We start from the raw sequence: 18,551 nt of genomic DNA on the forward strand, positions 1-18,551 counted from the left end.
GAGAGGGGCCCTGTCAGCGGGGCCGGGCTGTGGGGGTGCAGACTAACCCCCTGTGTTCTCTTGCAGTGGTTGATCTCACAGCAGGTATCCTTTGCCTGGCCGTCCCGCTGTGGAGCGACGCTGCCTGGTCGCCTCGATCCCTCAGCGAGGGTGCTGGTCACCAAACAGCTCCCCAGAGAGAGCCTGGCCCTGGGGACGGGGATTTAGCTGGTATTTGTGATCTACTTCAGTGGCTGTGGGCTGCTTTCCTCATGTGTATGTTCTCTAAAGGGGTTTTCTGGGATATTGGAGCATTGCTGTGTTCCACACTGTGTTTCATATTCACTTAACTGTGATGCTGCTAGATTCCTCAGTTTGAAGATGTTAAGTTTGAGGCAGCCAGCCTTCTGTCCGAACTGTATTGTCAGGAGGTGAGTGCACGTTGTGTCTGCTTCGGAAATTCTGTTGTGCTGGGGCTGCAGGGTGGCGTTTAATTTGAGTGGCTTTGGTCTTGGAGTAGGTTGCTGCTGACAACAGGATTTCTGAAATTTTTAGAGTCCAGCTGCAATGTAAATGTAGAGTACTAAAGTATAAGGCTCAAAGGGTTTATAGTCTTTCTTATTGTGGAAGCTGCTGCTGGAACTGCCATGCAGGTCGTCCGCAGCAAAGGAAGTTTATTTGGCCAAAGTATTTCTTTAGCCCTCATTCAGACAAAGACAGGCTAACTTGGGAGGAGAGAGGGAAGTAGACAGTTTTCCTCAGGCTTTTGTTGTGTTCCTAGGCTATTTTTATTCTTTTTCTCCAGAAAAGCTTTAGGTAGTCTTTCACTAAAGCAAATGTTTGCCTTTTCTCTCACATGCAGGACAAAAGTGCGTGTTAGAGTAGTGGCCAGAGGAGTTTAATAGGTAATATTTTTGAAGAGACTTTGAGTCGAGTGTAGATGTGTGGGCCTGGGTGTTAAACACTTGGTTTTGTTGCTTTTCATATTTTAAGACTCCAGACCTGTGAGACCTTAATGGGGGATCAAGAACACAATTGGTTTAAGTTGCTGTTGTTAGTGATGAAGTTCCCAGGAGCCTGTTCTTATGCTAACTTAGGGTGTGTGTTTCTGTTTCAGAATTCAGTGGATACAGCAAAACCTCTGTTACGCAAAGCCATCCAGATTTCCCAGCAGACTCCCTACTGGCACTGTAGATTGCTTTTTCAACTTGCAGTAAGTCATTTCTATTGATAACCATGTTCAGCTGTAGCACTGTGATTGGGGAAAAAAAAAGGCCTGGAAAATATCTGTATTCCTCTTAAAAAGAGGCTGGATGCCTTCTCCCCCTCCCCAGTCATTGCTGCTAACGGAGAGGCAAAAGAAGAAAAATTAAGTAATTATGTGGATTGGGATCAAGGCTCGCTTTTTAGGGAAGAAGGCAGCAAGGATCATTCTGTGGGCTCTGGTTACACACAGCTGCAGAGATAGAGCGAAATAAAATGCGCCTCATGGCTGGCAGTAAGGGCAAATGTTCGCCTAAAGTCTGCTGGAATTGGAGCTTGCCAACCTGAAGGGTTCGTTTGATTATTTTCAACCTAATTAGCACGCGGAGCAGGACTGGGATGGGAAGAGCAGCTGGTGCGGAGGCCTCGGAGCAAGGTTACCCTTCCAGTTCCGTAATGTGCTCTTAAGTGTGGCTTCAGCTGCACGGGTCAGACCGTCTTCACTTCTAGGAATAAACTGGCACATGTTGGAAGTTGAAGTGTTTAACATTTGTTACCGTCCTTACTTCAGCTGTGTAACCGCTCTGAAATGTTTTCCAGGTTGTGCCTGTTCTCAGCTTCTGAAGAGCTCCAAGGTGTTTAACGCGAAGGTTGAGGGAGTTAATTGCTCTTTAGAGGTGCTCTGTGGCAGAGAGCTAGTTAGGAAGCAATTTTATCTTTGAAGACTGTCTTAATAGTCACCTGCCCTTGGCTTTTCTCCTTTCCTGATGAGCTTAAACAAGCAGACCAGCTTTGTTGGGAAGGAATTGCCAGATCCTTTGTGCAGTGAGGAGCAGTGGGTTGTGGAGAGCTGCTCTCTCCTGTCGATTAAAGGACAAATGTTTGCTTTGCGATGAGTTAATGCCTGAGTACTCAGAAGCAGCTTAAGCATTTTTCTCGGTGCCTCCCTCTGAGCAGGATCCTTCCTCGAAGCCTGACATTCTTTGCTGATTCCTCTTCCGTGTGCTGTTTCCTTTCTGGCTTTTGCTCGACCGCAGCGGCCTGTGTGTCTCATTGCCCTGGTGCCTGTTCCTCTGCGGCTCTCTGCCCCGGTGTGGAGCAGGTACAGGAGCTGGCAGGCAGGAGGGAGTGAGAGGTGCTCTGGCAGCTGCTTCATCCTCTCCCTGTTACCTGAAGCATACCTTGGGGACTTCCTCTGCTCTTCTTGCTGGAAAAGACACTCTGTTTTTCCAGTTACTCCAGTGTAACGGTCCACGGTGATACTGGAGCAGTTGGGATCTGATCTGCACATGATTTTAATGAATTATAACAACTTTGCGTGGTGTGAAACTGGGCTGACACTTTTTCTTTGAAATGTTACAGACTTTTTTTGGAGAATGCCAGGTGTTCCCAGAAAACAAGTCTAAAATCAGATGGTCCATTTAACAAGTACTAGTTTAACACTTGCCATGTGTAAAGCATAGGAGCAATTATGTTTTAAAAAATGGCTCATTAAGTTCACAAAGAAAGTGCTGATCTCTTATGAATTTTTTTTATTTCAGCAACTACATACACTTGAAAAAGACTTAGTATCTGCATGTGACCTTCTCGGAGTAGGAGCAGAATACGCTCGGGTGGTAGGATCAGAGTACACCAGGTGAGTTCCCTCGACCTTTTTGCCTTCCCACAGAAAAAATTTTGGTTTCTTCTGCGTTTTATTTAGAGATGTTGTTGCTGTGTGGGTTTTTTTTAAAAAAAAACAGTATTTCTGAGTGTTCTCTTAGATCTGAGTGTTTCTCCAGCTCTTTCCTTTTTCTGTTAAAACCAATAATGGCCACCAAGATGCTGGAGAGTCTCTTCTCAAAATTAATTTTTTTTGTTGGCTCTGTCAGCCAGTTTCCCCCTAGCCTCTTTCAGCCTTAGAAACTGTTGTAACCAGAACTGTCCAAAGCTTGGATACAAACCTCAGGGGCTGGGATTTTGATTCCTGGGGCTACCACTGGACTGTTCCATCTAGCAGAGCAGATCTGGTTTTTTTCTCAGGGTTTATATACACAGTTGTGGTTTGGGTAACTTTGTTCTTGAGCATGACACCATTTTGTTTCATTTCAGAGCACTGTTTCTGCTAAGCAAGGGGATGGTAAGTTGGATGTACTTTTAAAATAAACTATCTTCTAGTTTAACTAGTATAATGCAAGTTACAGAGCAGTAGAATGTAACCTGCCAGAACACAGGCTATTCGTTTTGAGGTCTCTTGCATGCTCACCTGTGCTTGATATGTTCTGTTATGTTCATGTGAGCAAGCACAGTATAAAAATATACCTGGGATAAGCCTTAATTCTGCAGGATTCTTGGGAGATTCTTGTGAAAAGGCTTGGCTTTTTTTCCTCTTTTATTAATTAGGACAAACAATTTTATGAAAGGAAAAAGGACAATTGCCAATTGTCACCGGAGCCCTTGTAATTAGGGATGAGAAATCTGGTGGTGTGAAAAGGCTGGTGCTCTTGCAATAGGATTTCTTTGAGTCTGTTTTTGTTTTAAATAATAGATTAACGTACCTGGGGCTCTGCTGTGGTTCTCTGAGTGTTTCAACCGTGTAGCACAAAAATATTGAATTTTTATTTTAAATTGTAGCTCCTTCTAATGGAACGCAAGCTGCAGGAGGTGCACCCTCTCCTCACCCTCTGCGGACAGATAGTTGAAAACTGGCAAGGAAACCCCATCCAGAAAGAGTCGTTACGCGTGTTCTTCTTGGTCCTGCAGGTCACGCATTACCTGGATGCTGGGCAGGTACGCGCGAGTTGTGCCGCTTTTATTTCCCATGTGAGAACTGGGGAAAAAGAGAACTGCCTCCAAAGGAGATGGTTATTGCAGTGAGGTGATTTGGGGGGATTTTTTTTTTTTTTGCTATGCTGTGCTTCTTGTTAGTGAAACTTAATTTCTGTAGGTTTTAATCACAAATTAAATGAGAACTGAAGAAATTTCATCCATTTCCTCTTCCCCACGGAAAGGTTTATTGTGATGTGCCTGTAACCTAACCATGGTGGCTGCTCGTGCTTCCATGCAACGTTGGTGAAGATAACAGCCTTTGTGTGTAACTTTGGAAGATATTTTGAGTGTCTGTTGGTCATATGAAGGGCTGGTTGGTGTTAATCCTGGAACAGACCTAAAGCACGCACTGTTGGGTCGTGCTAGTGTTGTGATTTATGCGTCAACTAATTTCCTGAATGTGGAGATCATTTATTGCCTGGAATGTTTTCCCAACTAAGTAAATCTTTGAGCATCTGGTCTGCAGCAGCTATGGCTGATGTGAATCGTCTTTTGCAGGTGAAAAGTGTGAAGCCCTGCCTGAAACAGCTTCAGCAGTGCATCCAGACCATCTCCACGCTGCACGACGATGAAATTCTGCCCAGCAACCCCGCTGATCTCTTCCACTGGCTGCCCAAGGAACACATGTGTGTGCTTGTTTACTTGGTGAGAAGCTCGTTTTTCCTTAACGTATATTGCTAATTAATGAGGAATTGGTTAAAAATCGCTTGGAGCCAGCAGCGGTAGATTCTGCAGACCATATGCTGCTTTACGTTGCACTGGCAGTTTAATTCTGCCACAGCATCTGTGAGACTCCTGCTTTCCGTGATGTCAGTGTTTGAAGAGACTGTGTAAGAAGTCTGGAACTGGAATGTAACTTCATTAATATCCAAGCCAAATAGAATAAATTAACTTATGCAAAGTAGAGCTATGTTGGCTTGTTTTTTACCAACAGAGTGACAATCTTGACTTGAAATTCCTGAAACGAGTTGCCTCACCTCTTGAATATGATTATATTCTGCAGTGTTGTCAAAATGTAGTTTACAAAGCTGGTGGCTGAGGAGTTGTGTGAAGACCTTTCCTCTTTGCAAAGGTGATTTTTTGTAACCTTTCCTGTGTTTTCCGGCAGGTGACAGTGATGCATTCCATGCAAGCGGGGTACCTGGAGAAGGCTCAGAAGTACACAGACAAAGCACTCATGCAGCTAGAGAAGCTAAAAAGTAAGGATAAGGGTTATCATGTAGCTGATGCTGCAAGATTCCATTACTTGTTGCTAATTAAAAAACCCAAATAAAACGGCAACGACCTTGTTTAGCTCACCGGGACAGCAGGCTGCATCTAGGAACTTTGTTTTAAAACTGGATGGTTACTCTGAACACAGAAAGCAAGTTTTGGTGGTTTTTATTCTAACCCAGTAAATGGGACTGTAAATACCTATGGTGTCATGCTGCCTTTCTGACTGTCCGTGTGTTTGGCTAGCCAAGCTGTTGATTCTCTAAAATGAGCATGTGTTCCCAAGGTGTGTTGTTTTTTTTTTTTTTAACTGGTGCTCAGACTCCAGCTCCTGACAGTTCAGGTATCGTTTTGGTGGGGTTTGGGGTTTTTTTCCTGTGTGTGTTTTGTTTTGTTTTTAAAACCTGTGCCATCCTTCCCGTAGCATATGGAAAAGGAGCTGGGCAGTACTCTGCCCCTTCTGACACCAGGAGGTCCAGCCAAAGACATCACTCTCTAGATTTCTGCAGAGGGATCTTTATGTTGAAGTCTTGGTGAACCACCTGCAACTGCGGCAGCGGGCTCGGTGCGGGGAGGCTGCGTGGTTGGGATGTTCGCGTTGTCTTCACTTCACTTACCGAATTGCTTTTCCCTCCTCAGTGCTGGACTGCAGCCCTATCTTGTCATCTTTCCAAGTTATTTTGTTGGAACACATTATCATGTGTCGGCTTGTCACGGGACACAAAGCCACAGCGTTGCAGGAGGTAAACGTGGGGTTTCCTCATAACTTTTAAAGTACGGCCGTGTTAGTTTTGAGGAAGATAACTGGGCTGAGATGGGGATTCCAGCAGTGCTGATTGCTGGAACTGACAGCTGTAGTCAGGCCTGACCGTCCTCAGGATACCACAACTCTGAAGCTGTGGAATTTGTCGCCTCTTAAATATTTTATTTAAGAACACTCTGGAGTTGCTCTTGGAGTCAACAGTAATTAATCAGTGGCTACAACTGACGTGTTCCTGATCATACGTCGCAGTCAGACTCTGGTGTCTTTTCCCTTTCTCTCAGATTCATGACGGAGAGTGGCTCCTAACTCTCAGCATTCCTGTTGTGTCCCAAGTATTTCTCAGTTTTTAAGGTTCCCTGCCCTTCATCCTTTCCTCCTCTTATTTAGTTTGGGGGGAAGGAGAAGGGCAATGGCATTCTAATGCAAGAAAGAACTGTGCTTTCTTTCCCTTCTCAGCCATTTTTAATTCCTGTCCATCCATCCTGTATTTATAGGACACACTGCTGTACATCCCAGCCTCTGCTGTCCGCCTTCTCCTGGCGGATGGGGGGAACGTTAGCCTGCTAAAAGAATCATCATCGGTTCTGGCTCATAAAACTCATAAAACTCGTCACAAGCACATGCCCTGTGGAAGATTTTTGGTCCCAGTTTTTCCGTTGCATGCCAGCTCCCAATTCTGAGTGTGTCGGAAGAGATCTGTGGCTTGGTTTGCAGGTGGTGCCACCATATGGTGGAGCTGCTGCAAAGCAAATAATTCAGAACCGGTTTGAGCGTGCGGCTGCGTGGGAGGTGTGTGTGTGGAGCAGCGTGCGTACCACGGCGTGAGGCAAGCCTGGCCTCTGCTTCTACCTAAGAGCAGGACTTGGGATTCTGGAACCAATCACTGAAACGTTCTGAATGACACGTGTGATGCAAGTAGATGGATTTAGAGCGTAAAATGAAATGGAGAAAAAGTATCTTAAAATATTTTTATTTTTTCCTAACAGATTTCCCAAGTCTGTCAGCTCTGCCAGCAGTCTCCCAGACTATTTTCCAATCACGCTGCCCAGCTGCACACTCTGTTAGTAAGTGTCTGTGATTAGCAGTAAACTTTTGACTCTTTGGAAGAGCAAACCCAAGGCTCACCTTCCTCCCCAGGAACTAATGAGACCGTAGCGAGGCAGGCAGCGAGATTTCCTGCTGGGTGACGGGCTCTGCGCTATCGATTGCCCGTCCTGCTGTGGGGACTCGCGCCCAGTGTTAATTCAAGCCTGTCAAAGGCTTAAATCCCTTTTTAAAACGAGTGACGTGTGGTGTGATGGTTAGTGTGCAAGCTGAACACACAGGATTTGCACTGTGCTTGTTGGAGCATGTTGTGGGAACTGCGTAAGGGGAAGCACTTGTATAGCATTGCTGTTTGAGTTTTATAAGAAATTAAGAGGAGTTTTTAGATAAATGGGGCAGTTTTTACAGGAGCGTACTATTTGGAAGGCCTTTGTATAGAAATTGTTTGTTTTTTCCGAGAGCCAAGCAAAACTAAGACTTGCTGCTTCCCTTTTTTCCTGCTAACATCCTGAGATTTCTGCAGTTTTGTGCATGCCTTTCTGTGCGTTCTCGGTTTTCTATAATCATATTGTGTTACCTTAGAAATATCATGTTTTCTACAGGGGCTCTACTGCATTTCTGTTAATTGCATGGACAATGCAGAAGCACAATTTACTACAGCACTGAGGGTAAGATTTTTTTCTTCCCAAACTATTTACTGTGGCTGTTCAGTGTGGAAATGGGCTTGTTGTGTGGGTCGCAAATCAGTTGAGGTTGGAAGGGAAATCTGGAGATCGTCTCTGGTTATTAGTTCAGTTTTTTCTACGCTGATCACAGTTCAGGTCAGGAGGATTTATTAACAGAAGAATGTCAGACACCCAATCTGTGATTTATATAAGGTGAGCAAATTCCAGGTTAGATGCTGAAGTGTCTGACTGTGCTGTTGGTATCTTCTTTGTTTCAGCTCACTACACATCAAGAACTGTGGGCGTTTATTGTGACAAACTTAGCCAGCGTGTACATCAGGGAAGGCAACCGGCACCAAGAGGTAAGCTGGGTTCCGACCGGCGTTCTCAAAGTCAGAACTTTCTTGGAAAGAAAGCAAACAAGCTACTGTGCTTGGATTATTCATTTTTTTCTGAGCATTTTTGCAAAGCAGTGCCTTGTCGGGCAGCCGGGCGACTCCTTCACCAGGGCAGTGTCAGTTAACGGCACTGAACCAGTGGTATCGGTGGCTGAGCTGCAAAGCACCGAAGCACGAGTGTTGTGGATTGTGTGCAGAATTCTCTGAAGCACTGGGAGGGCAAGCTTCCCGGTGCGAAGCGTGTGGTTGACTCTGTCATCTTGACTCATTCAGCCTGTTCGCTTCAGTTTCCATCTGTTCAGGGGTTTTATTAGATGACACAAAACCTTAGCAAGGTTTAACTAAACAGCCAGAAATAGGGATGTGCACGTGTACGTTCGTTTTGCTTCAGCAGCGTGCCTGAAGCCATATTAATATAAAAATTCAGCCGTGTGCACTCTGTCAGTGATGTGTCTGATCCCCCGGTGGTAGCTTTCCAGAGACACTTGCAGGTTGCTTGCGAAGAGGCTGGAAATTAACTTTTTCACCAAGCACGCAGTACTTTGTTAAAAGCTTAGAGCAAAAATAAGAATTTAAAAAGTTGACTTTTTTTTTTTGCTTAAGTGATTTCTGGTTTTAATTAAATGGCAAATCTGATAGAGCATTCATTTGGGTCTTGAACAGCTCAGATATGACAGTTTCTGAGGACTTATTAACATGGTATAGAAGGTTCTAGAAAGTCTGAGAAAGGATATTTTGTATAAAACTTGATTTTTAGGATGAAAATGGGCATGAAACCTGGTGCTATCAGCTAAGCAGTACAACATGAGTGTGGTGTTGGTGCCTTGCACCCTTTCGATTTGATGTGCACTTGCTATAAAAACACTTGCTGTCAGATACTGTGAGCCCGTGTGTGTGAGAAACGCTGATTGTCTCTTTTCCCTTCCCACTTTGCAGCTTTACAGCTTATTGGAAAGGATAAATCCGGACCATAATTTTCCTGTGAGGTGAGAATTCCAGAAGCTATCTGCATGCTGTTGTTGCGTTGGTGATGGTAGTACTGGATTTGTAGCAGGCTTTTTTTAAAAGCAAACAAAATAAACAACTTCTTTTCAAGGCAGAAGTTCTGACCATGCTTTAGAGATAATGTTTTGTTTGGAGATTTGATTATTAGGCAAATTCCTAGAAATCTCTCTGTCTTGCCTTTAATCACTGCACCATGCTTTGATTTCAACACATGGCTTTCTCCATAGCTCTCACTGTCTACGAGCAGCGGCTTTCTACATCCGAGGTCTGTTTTCCTTCTTCCAAGGAAGATACAACGAGGCAAAGTGAGTATCACTCAGTGCACTTGGCAGGTGGGGAAAAAAGGAGGAACTAAAGCAAGCTTTGTAAAATAAAAATGAAACTTTTGCTTTCAAACCTGCTAGATCTTCTCCCTGTGGATTTAGTCAACCTTCTGTTTTACTTGGGGGGAAATACCAGGATGCTGTTGGGTTTAGATCTCTTTAGTGCTGAATGCTAGTGACAATACTTGCGCGGTGTTCTGCAGTGGCACATCTGAAACAAAACCTGTTCAAAGAAGGATCGTAGTCATTTCTGCTCAATGAAGGGTGAGGTTTGAGAATTAAGTGCTTGGTTTAAGGTCACCTGCAGCACACGTTTATTCCTCAGTGCCAATATTTGCCAGTTGGATTCATTCCATTCTTAATGATGTTTCTTACATCCTGGAGGGAAAGTAGAGTTTTTAAAACACTTTCTTTTTGCTCTCTTTTGGTAGACGATTTTTGCGAGAGACATTGAAGATGTCAAATGCAGAAGACTTGAATCGATTAACAGCATGTTCTCTCGTGCTCCTGGGTCATATATTCTACGTGTTAGGGAATCACAGGGTAAGCTTTTGCTGTCTCCGCTATTACTGTGTAGATGTTTGACTTGTCCTTTGCCATCGAAAATCAGGACATTTTGGGAAATTATTGTTTAAGAATGCTGGTTTATTGGTTTATTTGCTTATTGATTTACTAATTCTGTAGCTGTAATTTGCATGTTTAGTGACACTTTAACAAAGTAGTGTTTGAAGTCTAGCCTAGAAGTATGTGTTTCTATAATGCCTGAAAGCACTTGAAAAACGGCGCTGAATAAGGGACTAAGAACATCATTCAGCTGGATTGTTTTGGAAGGAATTGTGGGTACAAGCTCCTTCATTCTCACCATATTCCAGAATGCAGGAAATATTTGTTATCTCGCACAACAGACACCGTAAATCCTAGGACAGAGAAAATTCTTGGCAGCTTCAGGTGATGTGTTTGGGTTCTTGTCCCGTCAGGTGCTTCCACTTCTTAGCTAGAACGCGGCAGCAATTAAAGCGGACAATTTTTTTGTCACAAATTTAACTTCTCTATGTAATGTGTATTTGAAAGGGAGGGAGGAAAAAATACCCATTTTATTTTGATGTCTGCTCTTCCCCAGGAAAGTAATAACATGGTTGTACCAGCCATGCAGCTCGCAAGCAAGATCCCGGATATGTCTGTGCAGCTCTGGTCATCAGCTCTGCTGAGAGGTGAGCGCTGCTGCTCTGCTGCTCTTTGACTGCAGTTCCAATTTAGTCAACATTTGATTGAGTTTCACTTAGGCTTTGCTTCTGTGTACGAGCTTTAATAAATATAAGAGACTTTTATATCACTTCATACACAAATATTGTTTAATCTGCCTTACACAAGCCCCAGGATGCTTTGTTCAAATATTGACTAGCTTCTTGGCAGACCCTCAGCATTAACGCTGCAATTGATTTGTTTTCGCTAGAAAATAAAGCAGGAACTCTGCCATTTTCCCAAGAACTTACCCTGCAGCTTCAATTGATACGAAATTGTCGTGTTTACTGCGAGCACAGTGCTCTGCGTTGAGCCCTGTGGGTCAGCCTTGTTTTCTGCTTTGCTGTTGCTTTTGCTACAAAACCACTTCCAGGCAATTGAAAGACTTTTCTTACCCATTTGCAAGCGGTGGTTCCTGTGGGAAGCACACCGATAGTGCCAGGATGAATCCTCTGTAGGTGAAACACCGCCCCGCGTTCAGCTGATGTTGCCTCCAGTCGTATCCACTAACCTGGGAACAGCGAAAGGCCGTTTCTGTTCTGATTTGATTTTCCTAAAAGCTTCCTCTCTAGAACTAATTACCTGCTCTTGAAGAAAAGCTGCTTGATGAGGAATAACAAAACACAGACACGTGGTGTAGGAGGGGCAGCATCTGAGCCCCTGTGCCGGATGGGATTTAGAGATGAAATTGTGTGATTCTTTACTAATCTTAAATTTGAGCTAATTCCTGTGAGTAAACCTCCCAGAAAACAGACGCTAGGATCAGCTCACAGTGTATGCAAAGCAACAGGCTCCTGTAGTCCCCCAGAAGGGAGATTTCCCTAAAGAAAAAATGTTGCTTGAGCTCGGGAACCTGTGCTGCTGAATCGTGGAGCTGCAGCGAGGGACCGGCGAGCTTTTCCTGCTCCCACTAGATGGTGCTGGAAACTAAACATCCGAATGCAAACTGTCCAGGGGCTCGTATGGGAGCGAGGAGTTTGCTTCCTCTCTCTAAAGCTACTGTAATATTATTTGGAATATTTGGAATCTAAAATGACACCAAACCCTGCAAGGTGCACTGCCAGCGCTACTGGAAACGGGAAGGGTTTGGGTTCCCCACATGCCCCTGCTTCTCCTAAAAGGGGTTTTCATTCGGAAGTGACGTGACTTTGGCTGTTTAAACCAATTATTGGATTCATCAAACACAGAGAACAGACTTTCTAGGTGAGAGCCGGGCGGTTGAGAACAGGTACAAACACTGTTTCTTGGTGAGCACACGATGCGCTTGTCTTGCAGACCTGAACAAAGCCTGTGGGAACGCCATGGACGCGCACGAGGCAGCACAGATGCATCAAAACTTCTCCCAGCAGCTCCTCCAGGACCACATCGAAGCGTGCAGTCTTCCAGAACACAATCTCATCACGGTAAGCAATCTTCAGCTGGCAGTTAAAAAAAAAAAACAACGTGCTCTGCTTTCCTTTACTGTTCCTTTCTTCTGCTGAGCACACTTCTCAGTAAGTTGCTGAAATTCAGTCTACTTCCTGGTACTTCAGCTGGACTGATTACAGGAAAAGGAAGTGAGACTCGATTAATTAATTCACTTCTACAGGGGTTATTTGGGGAGTAAGGTCATTGTTCCTTAGAAGTGCTTTCTTGGTACACCAGAACTTAGATTTTTATTTATTTATTTATTTTTTAAATGTCTTTGGAAAGAAACTTTACTATGTTCTCAGGTTTAATTTTGATGTTTAGGTCATCCAGTCTGCCTTGTTCTGGGGAATGCTGTTGTACGCTGCAAGCAGTACTGTTTCTGTTGATACTTCAGCATTCCCAGGGTTTTTCCCACTTACCTATAAATCTGAATTCCAGTTAATACACTATTTGATGTCTGTATAGCCATTGCCTGAAGGTGCATCTGTCTTTGAACTTCCAGTATTGGTGCCCTTCCTGTCAGAAACATTTTTAACGCTCTTGTAAAAATACAGAATGGTTTCCTAAGCTGCAGCTCAGCAAGGGCGTAAGATAATTTAATGTTCTGCACCGCGAAATAATGTCCAAATGTGAGATGTGAGGAACTTGACATCTTTTTCTTCAGTGTTCCCTTTTTGGGGGGGAAAGGCCAGTAGGAAGACACTATTTGCTGGCTTTGCTTGCAAAGGGATCCTGAGATTTGTGCGAATTAAAGTGTTTGTGGTGCAGCCCCTGTCGAGAGATGGGCCGGGCGCCCGTCTCCATCTGCGAGTGCAGCCCATGGGCTGGGCATAGAGACGTGAGCTCCAGCCTCCCCGTCTCTGCCTGCCATCCCTGGCTTTTCCATAATCTGGAGGGGGAAGAGGATTAAGAAACCAATATGAAATCTGCCCATTTTAGAAGATTTTTACTAATGTAAGAGGAAAATATTTTAGTAACAAGTGAGAACCAGAGGCTTTGCTTGCTCTGGAAATGCTACAGCTGCTAATGGGCTCAGACACATCTCGAGTGGGGCCCCTCGCTTGTGCCAGTCGTGGTTTCCCGTGTGGATGATCAGAGGCTACCTGTGTGAGCAGGAAATGCTTTCACTCGATTGCCCTTGACCCTGGATACAGCGCAGGAGTCAGCCGGGTTTGGAATGACGGGCACGTGGAGCGGCTTCCAAAGAAACACCGTCTCCACGCAGAGAAAGCAAAGCCAAACCTGATGCGCAGCTTCTTGTGCTGAAATCTTTAATTATCTCAAGGCAGCGAAGGTCTGTGCGGTGAGCTCCTTCCTCTCGCCTCGCTGCCGCTCCTCCCCAGGCCGCGGCTGTGAGATTTTCATGCTGTTTGTTATCTTTCAGTGGACAGATGGACCACCTCCTGTACAGTTCCAGGCACAGAACGGACCCACCACCAGCCTGGCCAGTCTCCTGTGAGAAAGCATTAACTATCAGGACAGTGTGTTTAAAAAAGAAAGAAAGAAAAAGAAAAAAAAGCCAAAAAAGGAGAAAAAATTCATGCAAAATCTTTTCTTCAAAGAAAAGGCAGCAAATTCCTCTTCTAGTGAGGGCCTTGTAGGAAACAAGCATCAAGACAACGTACATTTCATAGACTTGCAAAGTGAGAAGGGCATTTTCAGCTGCTTTTACAGAATGTGTGTGAATATACAGCTAGTGTGTATATACCTGCTGGTTTTAATCTGCTTTCCTCTTGCTGAGAATTAAGGTTTAGTTCAAAGGACACTTGGTCCTTAAATTGTTCGATACCTACTTTTTAAACGTTGTCACAGGAAGTGAAGAGGACTCACACGGTTTCGAATACCAACCGTATTCTAAATATTCAGACCTTCCCCGGAGTACGATGTGTGCCAGTTGGGATGTTTCCTGCGCCCTTCCGCTCCTGGGAATAATTGGACTAAATCATGATTGATTGCAGGGTGCCCTAAAGTTCTAAATTCAGTTTCTGAGGGACTATTCTTTCCTTCTCATTGAGTGCAAGTCGTTGCTTGTGCTGTTTGTAGCCTTGCCGTGAAGGTAAAGGATGAGATTGGCGAGGTCCGAGCTCCGAGTGAGGGTGTTTGCAGCCGGGGGTGCGTTGCTGTCCCCAGGGTGGGCTCCAGGCTGAGCAGAGGGGACTCGTGCTGGCGTCAGAGGAGCAGGTTCCACCTCCCGGATCCACGAGTGGGTGACAGTGTGCCACAGCTTCATCCCTACGAGAGTCTTCCTCCGGTCTCCCAGCACCAATGTCTGGTCCCACCCAGGGTAAGGCAGAGCCGCAGCTCGCTCCATCTCTGCTGCTTTGTTGTGATTTGTACGGAAGGAGGAAAGTTCCTGTTCTCCTGCCTAACCCCTGCGTAAGCCACGCAACTGGGAAGCAGCGTTGTGCATCTTCACTGCAGCCTCACCCAGGGAAGGCAGCATCTGTGCCTTAATGATTTTTGCGAATGATTGAAGCCAGAGTTAAACTAGGTGGTTAAAACCCAGATCCAATATAAGCCAGAGGCTTATGATAAAAACTAAAGTCTTGCCCTTGGCAAAAACTTGGGTTTCCAAACTTTTCTGTGTTAGCTTTCCTGTTTTATCTCAGTTTTTTGAACTCCTCAGTTGTGGATTCTCGCTGCGTTTGCCTGTGCCTCTGCAGCTGTCCCAAAACAGGAGACACGAGGCCCCAGTTTGTTCTGCAGAAAACAGTCTGAGAATTGCTCATTCCGTGAAGCATCAGCAGCTTTACAGGAAGGATGTGTCCCAGTATGTCAGAGTGCCATGTAAAGCCTGCGAGGTTCATGGGGTTGAATAAAGGTGTTTGTTTCTCTTGGTAGTTCTGCATATTTATCTCCCAGCTTAAAAGGGGGAGGAAAAAGCAATCTGCTAGGAAAATTACTTGTGTAGGGCTTTCCGTGATTGCTTCTTTTTCTGATGGAGGAGGAGAATATTTTAGAGGAAGTATTTGACCCCCTCAAACCTCTAGAACTTTTATTGTAGGAGGAGTATTGTGGAGTCTGTCTAATCATGGACTGGTTTGGGTTGGAAGGGACCTTAAAGATCATCTAGTCCAAGCCCCAGTGGTCATTCTTTTTCAGAGGCTTGTCTCCTGCCTCGCAACAGCTCAGAGACACTTGCTTTTTGGAATCCAAACCCCTCAATTGTTACCACTGAATGATATTAAGGAGACAAGTGCTTTTCCAATCACCAAAACAGGCTTTTACATTTCCTCTGCTGGACGCACGATGCTGATTTAGATCCTGTTCTCACACACCTGCTCTTGCAGAAGCCGTGTAGGTTTTAGGCTTTGTTAAATCTCCGACAGGGGAAACGCGGCCTCAGTACTGGTCTGGGGAGAGTCTCAGCGCTGGGTTTGTGTTCTGCGCCGTGCTCCCCCGCAGTCTCCCGTCCCCTCGAAGGCTTTGACTGCCCTGCTGCAGCGTCCCCGCGGGAGCTGCCGGGCTCAGCACCGGGCAGGAGCCTGTCTCCCCGCCAGCGCCTCGGTGGCTGTGCTGCCGTGTGGCCCTGGGTGATGGCAAGAGGAGGTCGGTCTGAGGCAGCCCGGCCCGGCCGCTGGCGTCTGTTAGAACAACTCCATCAGGTCAGCGGCTGTCATGTGCCTGGATTTAGATCAGGAATGATGAATCCTACCTTGGGAGTATCAATACCCCATGGACTGTTTTTTAAGTCTTTCCCCTTTTGTGTCTGGGAAGCAGTCTCTGTCTTTGGCTGTTCCCTCCGTAAGTCACTGAGTTGCAAGACCTCAGGACCCATTTTTAAGCACCGAAATGCAACGGCCGTTTTCTGGACAGCAACTGAAGGATGGACTTTAAAGTCTGCTGGAGGCCCCTTCAGCTAACCCAGTCATTCTCTTTTTTTTTGGTCTTTTTTTTTATCCAGTCTGAGGCTGTTACTTAACTGATTACACGCCCACAGCACCTATACTAAATTGCTTTAAATGTTGCCCCAAAAAGTGCTGCTTCTCTAACACAATATTAACAAATCCCAACTCTGGAGAGCTGTGGTTTGGGCTGAGTTGAAGAAAAGCATTTTGCAGCGAGACGTCCACCAGCGCCGTTCAGGCAGCGCCATCGGGGACTCGCAGAGCTGCAGGTTGTGTCACCGGAGAGCGATTTGCTGTGGGAGTTCTCTGGCTTCTCGTTGTCGGTACTCGTGTGGGAACCAGACTGCTTTGTAGTTCAAATCCCTCGGTCTGCGCTCAGGAGGGAAGGAAGTACTTGAGGGAAAGGCTGCCTGCTCGCTTCTGATGGCAGTGCACTCAGGTTTGAACAGGAACCGTTTGCTAAATGCGGTCGCTGGAGGAACGAGCTGGGATTGCCCCGTCCGTGACGAGCCGGCTTCGCCCGGGCTGTGCTGAGAACAGCACTCGGCTGCGCTCGCCCGCAGCCCTGCAGAGTCCAGAGCTCTGCTCCGCTTCCAGAGTCCTCTTCCCATCACAGAATTTCAAAAATCATGTAAATTTGAAAATAACTGGGTGATTTTCTATCTCTGAGATTCAGTGTACATTTGTTACAATGTACAGTGCTTTTTAACAACACTTGTATATTAAATTATTTAATAGTTTTTGCTTTTCAGTATCTTTTGTATGTAGCAGAGATGAAAACAAGGACCTCATAACTGAAGTTCTTCCTAATTTTCGAATGCGTATGTAAAGTTGAACAGAAAACTAGAAGTTTACAGTTTACAAATAATGTTCTGTTAAGTGCTTGGTCTGTCTAATTTGATTTGAACAACATATTTCTAATCTTTCTTGTCCGTTCATTTAATTCTCTATAGAAACAAACATGAAGTCTTTTATGAACTTCTAAAAAAAATTATTCTTCTAAAGATGTAATTTAGAGAACTGTACAGTTTTTTTCTCTAGTATTTTTAAAGGAGTAGCAAGAACTTATACAGAAGCATCTAATCCCTGTTTTGTAGATAGTGTAAAAACTTATATATGTATAGAGAACGCAGTCTGAAGTGTTTGCCTGTTGTGTTTCATTTCCTACAGTACGAACATCAGAAAGGCCCCTGTACACAGGAAATCTAAGTTTGGCAGCTGGGGAAATTAAAAAAAAAAATATTTAACTTCATCCCCTGTCATCCCAGATGCGCACTCGCTGTGCCACCAGCGAAAACTGACAAAATGTCAGGGCCTGAGGTTGTGGTGCTGCCTGTGGGCAGTGGGGAGCTCAGCACCATGTGTCCCATGTCACTTCAACGCTTTAATTTTATTCAGTTTTTCCAAATTCTCCAGAAAGTAAAATGATGATAAAGGAGTTCAGTCGTGTCCCATTTCACCCCAGAGATTTCTGACCTCTCCAGATCATGCTCCATAAACCCGTCTCTCTTACGTGCGGCAGTTCATGCCACAGCGGCAAGGAGTGAGTGAGAAGGAAGCTGTTGGTAGTTCTGGGTGTGCGGAACGCTCGGAGAAATCAGGATGAACTAACACCCGTCTGTGCTCTTCTACTGTCTGTCTTAGCCAGTGTGTGTAATTGTTTCCTGCGGTGAACCTGTCCGTGTTCTGTCCGCTCTGTACAATGTATTGTTCCGTGTTTGTAGCTCTCCACCAGTAGCAGGACGTGTACCTTCTGCCAGCGCTCCTTCCCGAAGCTGTAAATACAGCAGCTCCTGTCATGAGAGGGAACTGGGGGCACTCCTTTGTTTCCTCTCGTTTTCTATATTAGAAGAATTTTTAAATAAAGTTTAATTTTACATCTTCTAGCAGTTCGTATGCTAATTCCTTTAGCCGATCTGCAGGCAGTCCTGCCTCCAAAGGACGCGTTTTCTGTGGCAGCAGCGACTCGCCCCATCGCCCAGCCGGCGCGGGGAGTTAAGGCCCCGTCCAGGCTGTGGAATGGGGGCGGGGGAATCCAGGGCCCGTGCGTGCCCAGCGGTGCATGAAAGGAGCCCCAAGGCGCCTGCAGAGGGGTGCCAGGGGCGTGTGGGGAGCAGGGATGGATGCCTGGAATGAAAACCAGAATTTCCTGCTTGAAAATGTCCACCTGCCTGCTCACCTCCGCACTCCAGAGAGGGCTGCGGCGGCTGTGAGCTGCCCTGGAGATGGCAGGAGCCCTGGCAGGTGGCTGGGGTAGCACAGGATCGCTGTGGATCCATCAGACTCCAGGGATTTTTCTTATTTGGTCAAGGAGAGACGTCTTTTTCACTGCGGTTGTGCAGTCAAGAAGGATGCTGACTCTATTTGATCTTCAGAAATGGAATCTGGTTCAATGGAAGATTGCTTTTTGTGTCTTTTATCCCCAAATTTTCTGGCAGGGATTTTTACATTTTCAGCTTAAATTTGAAAGGAAGAAGAAAAGTGATTTAGTTTGTCTGAAAATGAAATTTTGAAGCAGCTAAACATTTAAAGACTTACTGCAGCCTGTCCCTTTCCAAAATGTCACCTGAGCTGGTTAGCTCATCCCTTGGATTTCATGACAGAAGCCGAGTAGGTTTTGTTCCAACGAGTTACTCACTATATGAAAATTT

General features: G+C 45.3%; 1 protein-coding gene across 1 annotated transcript; it reads left to right on the forward strand.

Moving 5' to 3' along the window:
- Positions 1-66: 66 nt before the first annotated feature.
- MAU2 (MAU2 sister chromatid cohesion factor) lies at positions 67-13,579 on the forward strand (the record flags this gene model as incomplete). The annotated part of the gene is made up of 18 exons (XM_010087352.1): positions 67-84; positions 345-410; positions 1,097-1,192; positions 2,724-2,818; positions 3,274-3,301; positions 3,796-3,951; positions 4,489-4,635; positions 5,099-5,189; positions 5,842-5,945; positions 6,952-7,029; positions 7,612-7,677; positions 7,953-8,036; positions 9,009-9,058; positions 9,305-9,382; positions 9,832-9,943; positions 10,521-10,611; positions 11,918-12,045; positions 13,437-13,579. Coding segments are annotated over 18 exons (1,563 nt in total), but the record flags the coding sequence as incomplete, so codon positions are not given.
- Between the last annotated feature and the right edge of the window lie 4,972 nt (positions 13,580-18,551).

Source organism: Pterocles gutturalis, unplaced genomic scaffold, assembly GCF_000699245.1.
Source record: "Pterocles gutturalis isolate BGI_N339 unplaced genomic scaffold, ASM69924v1 scaffold7421, whole genome shotgun sequence".
NCBI classification, from domain to species: domain Eukaryota; kingdom Metazoa; phylum Chordata; class Aves; order Pterocliformes; family Pteroclidae; genus Pterocles; species Pterocles gutturalis.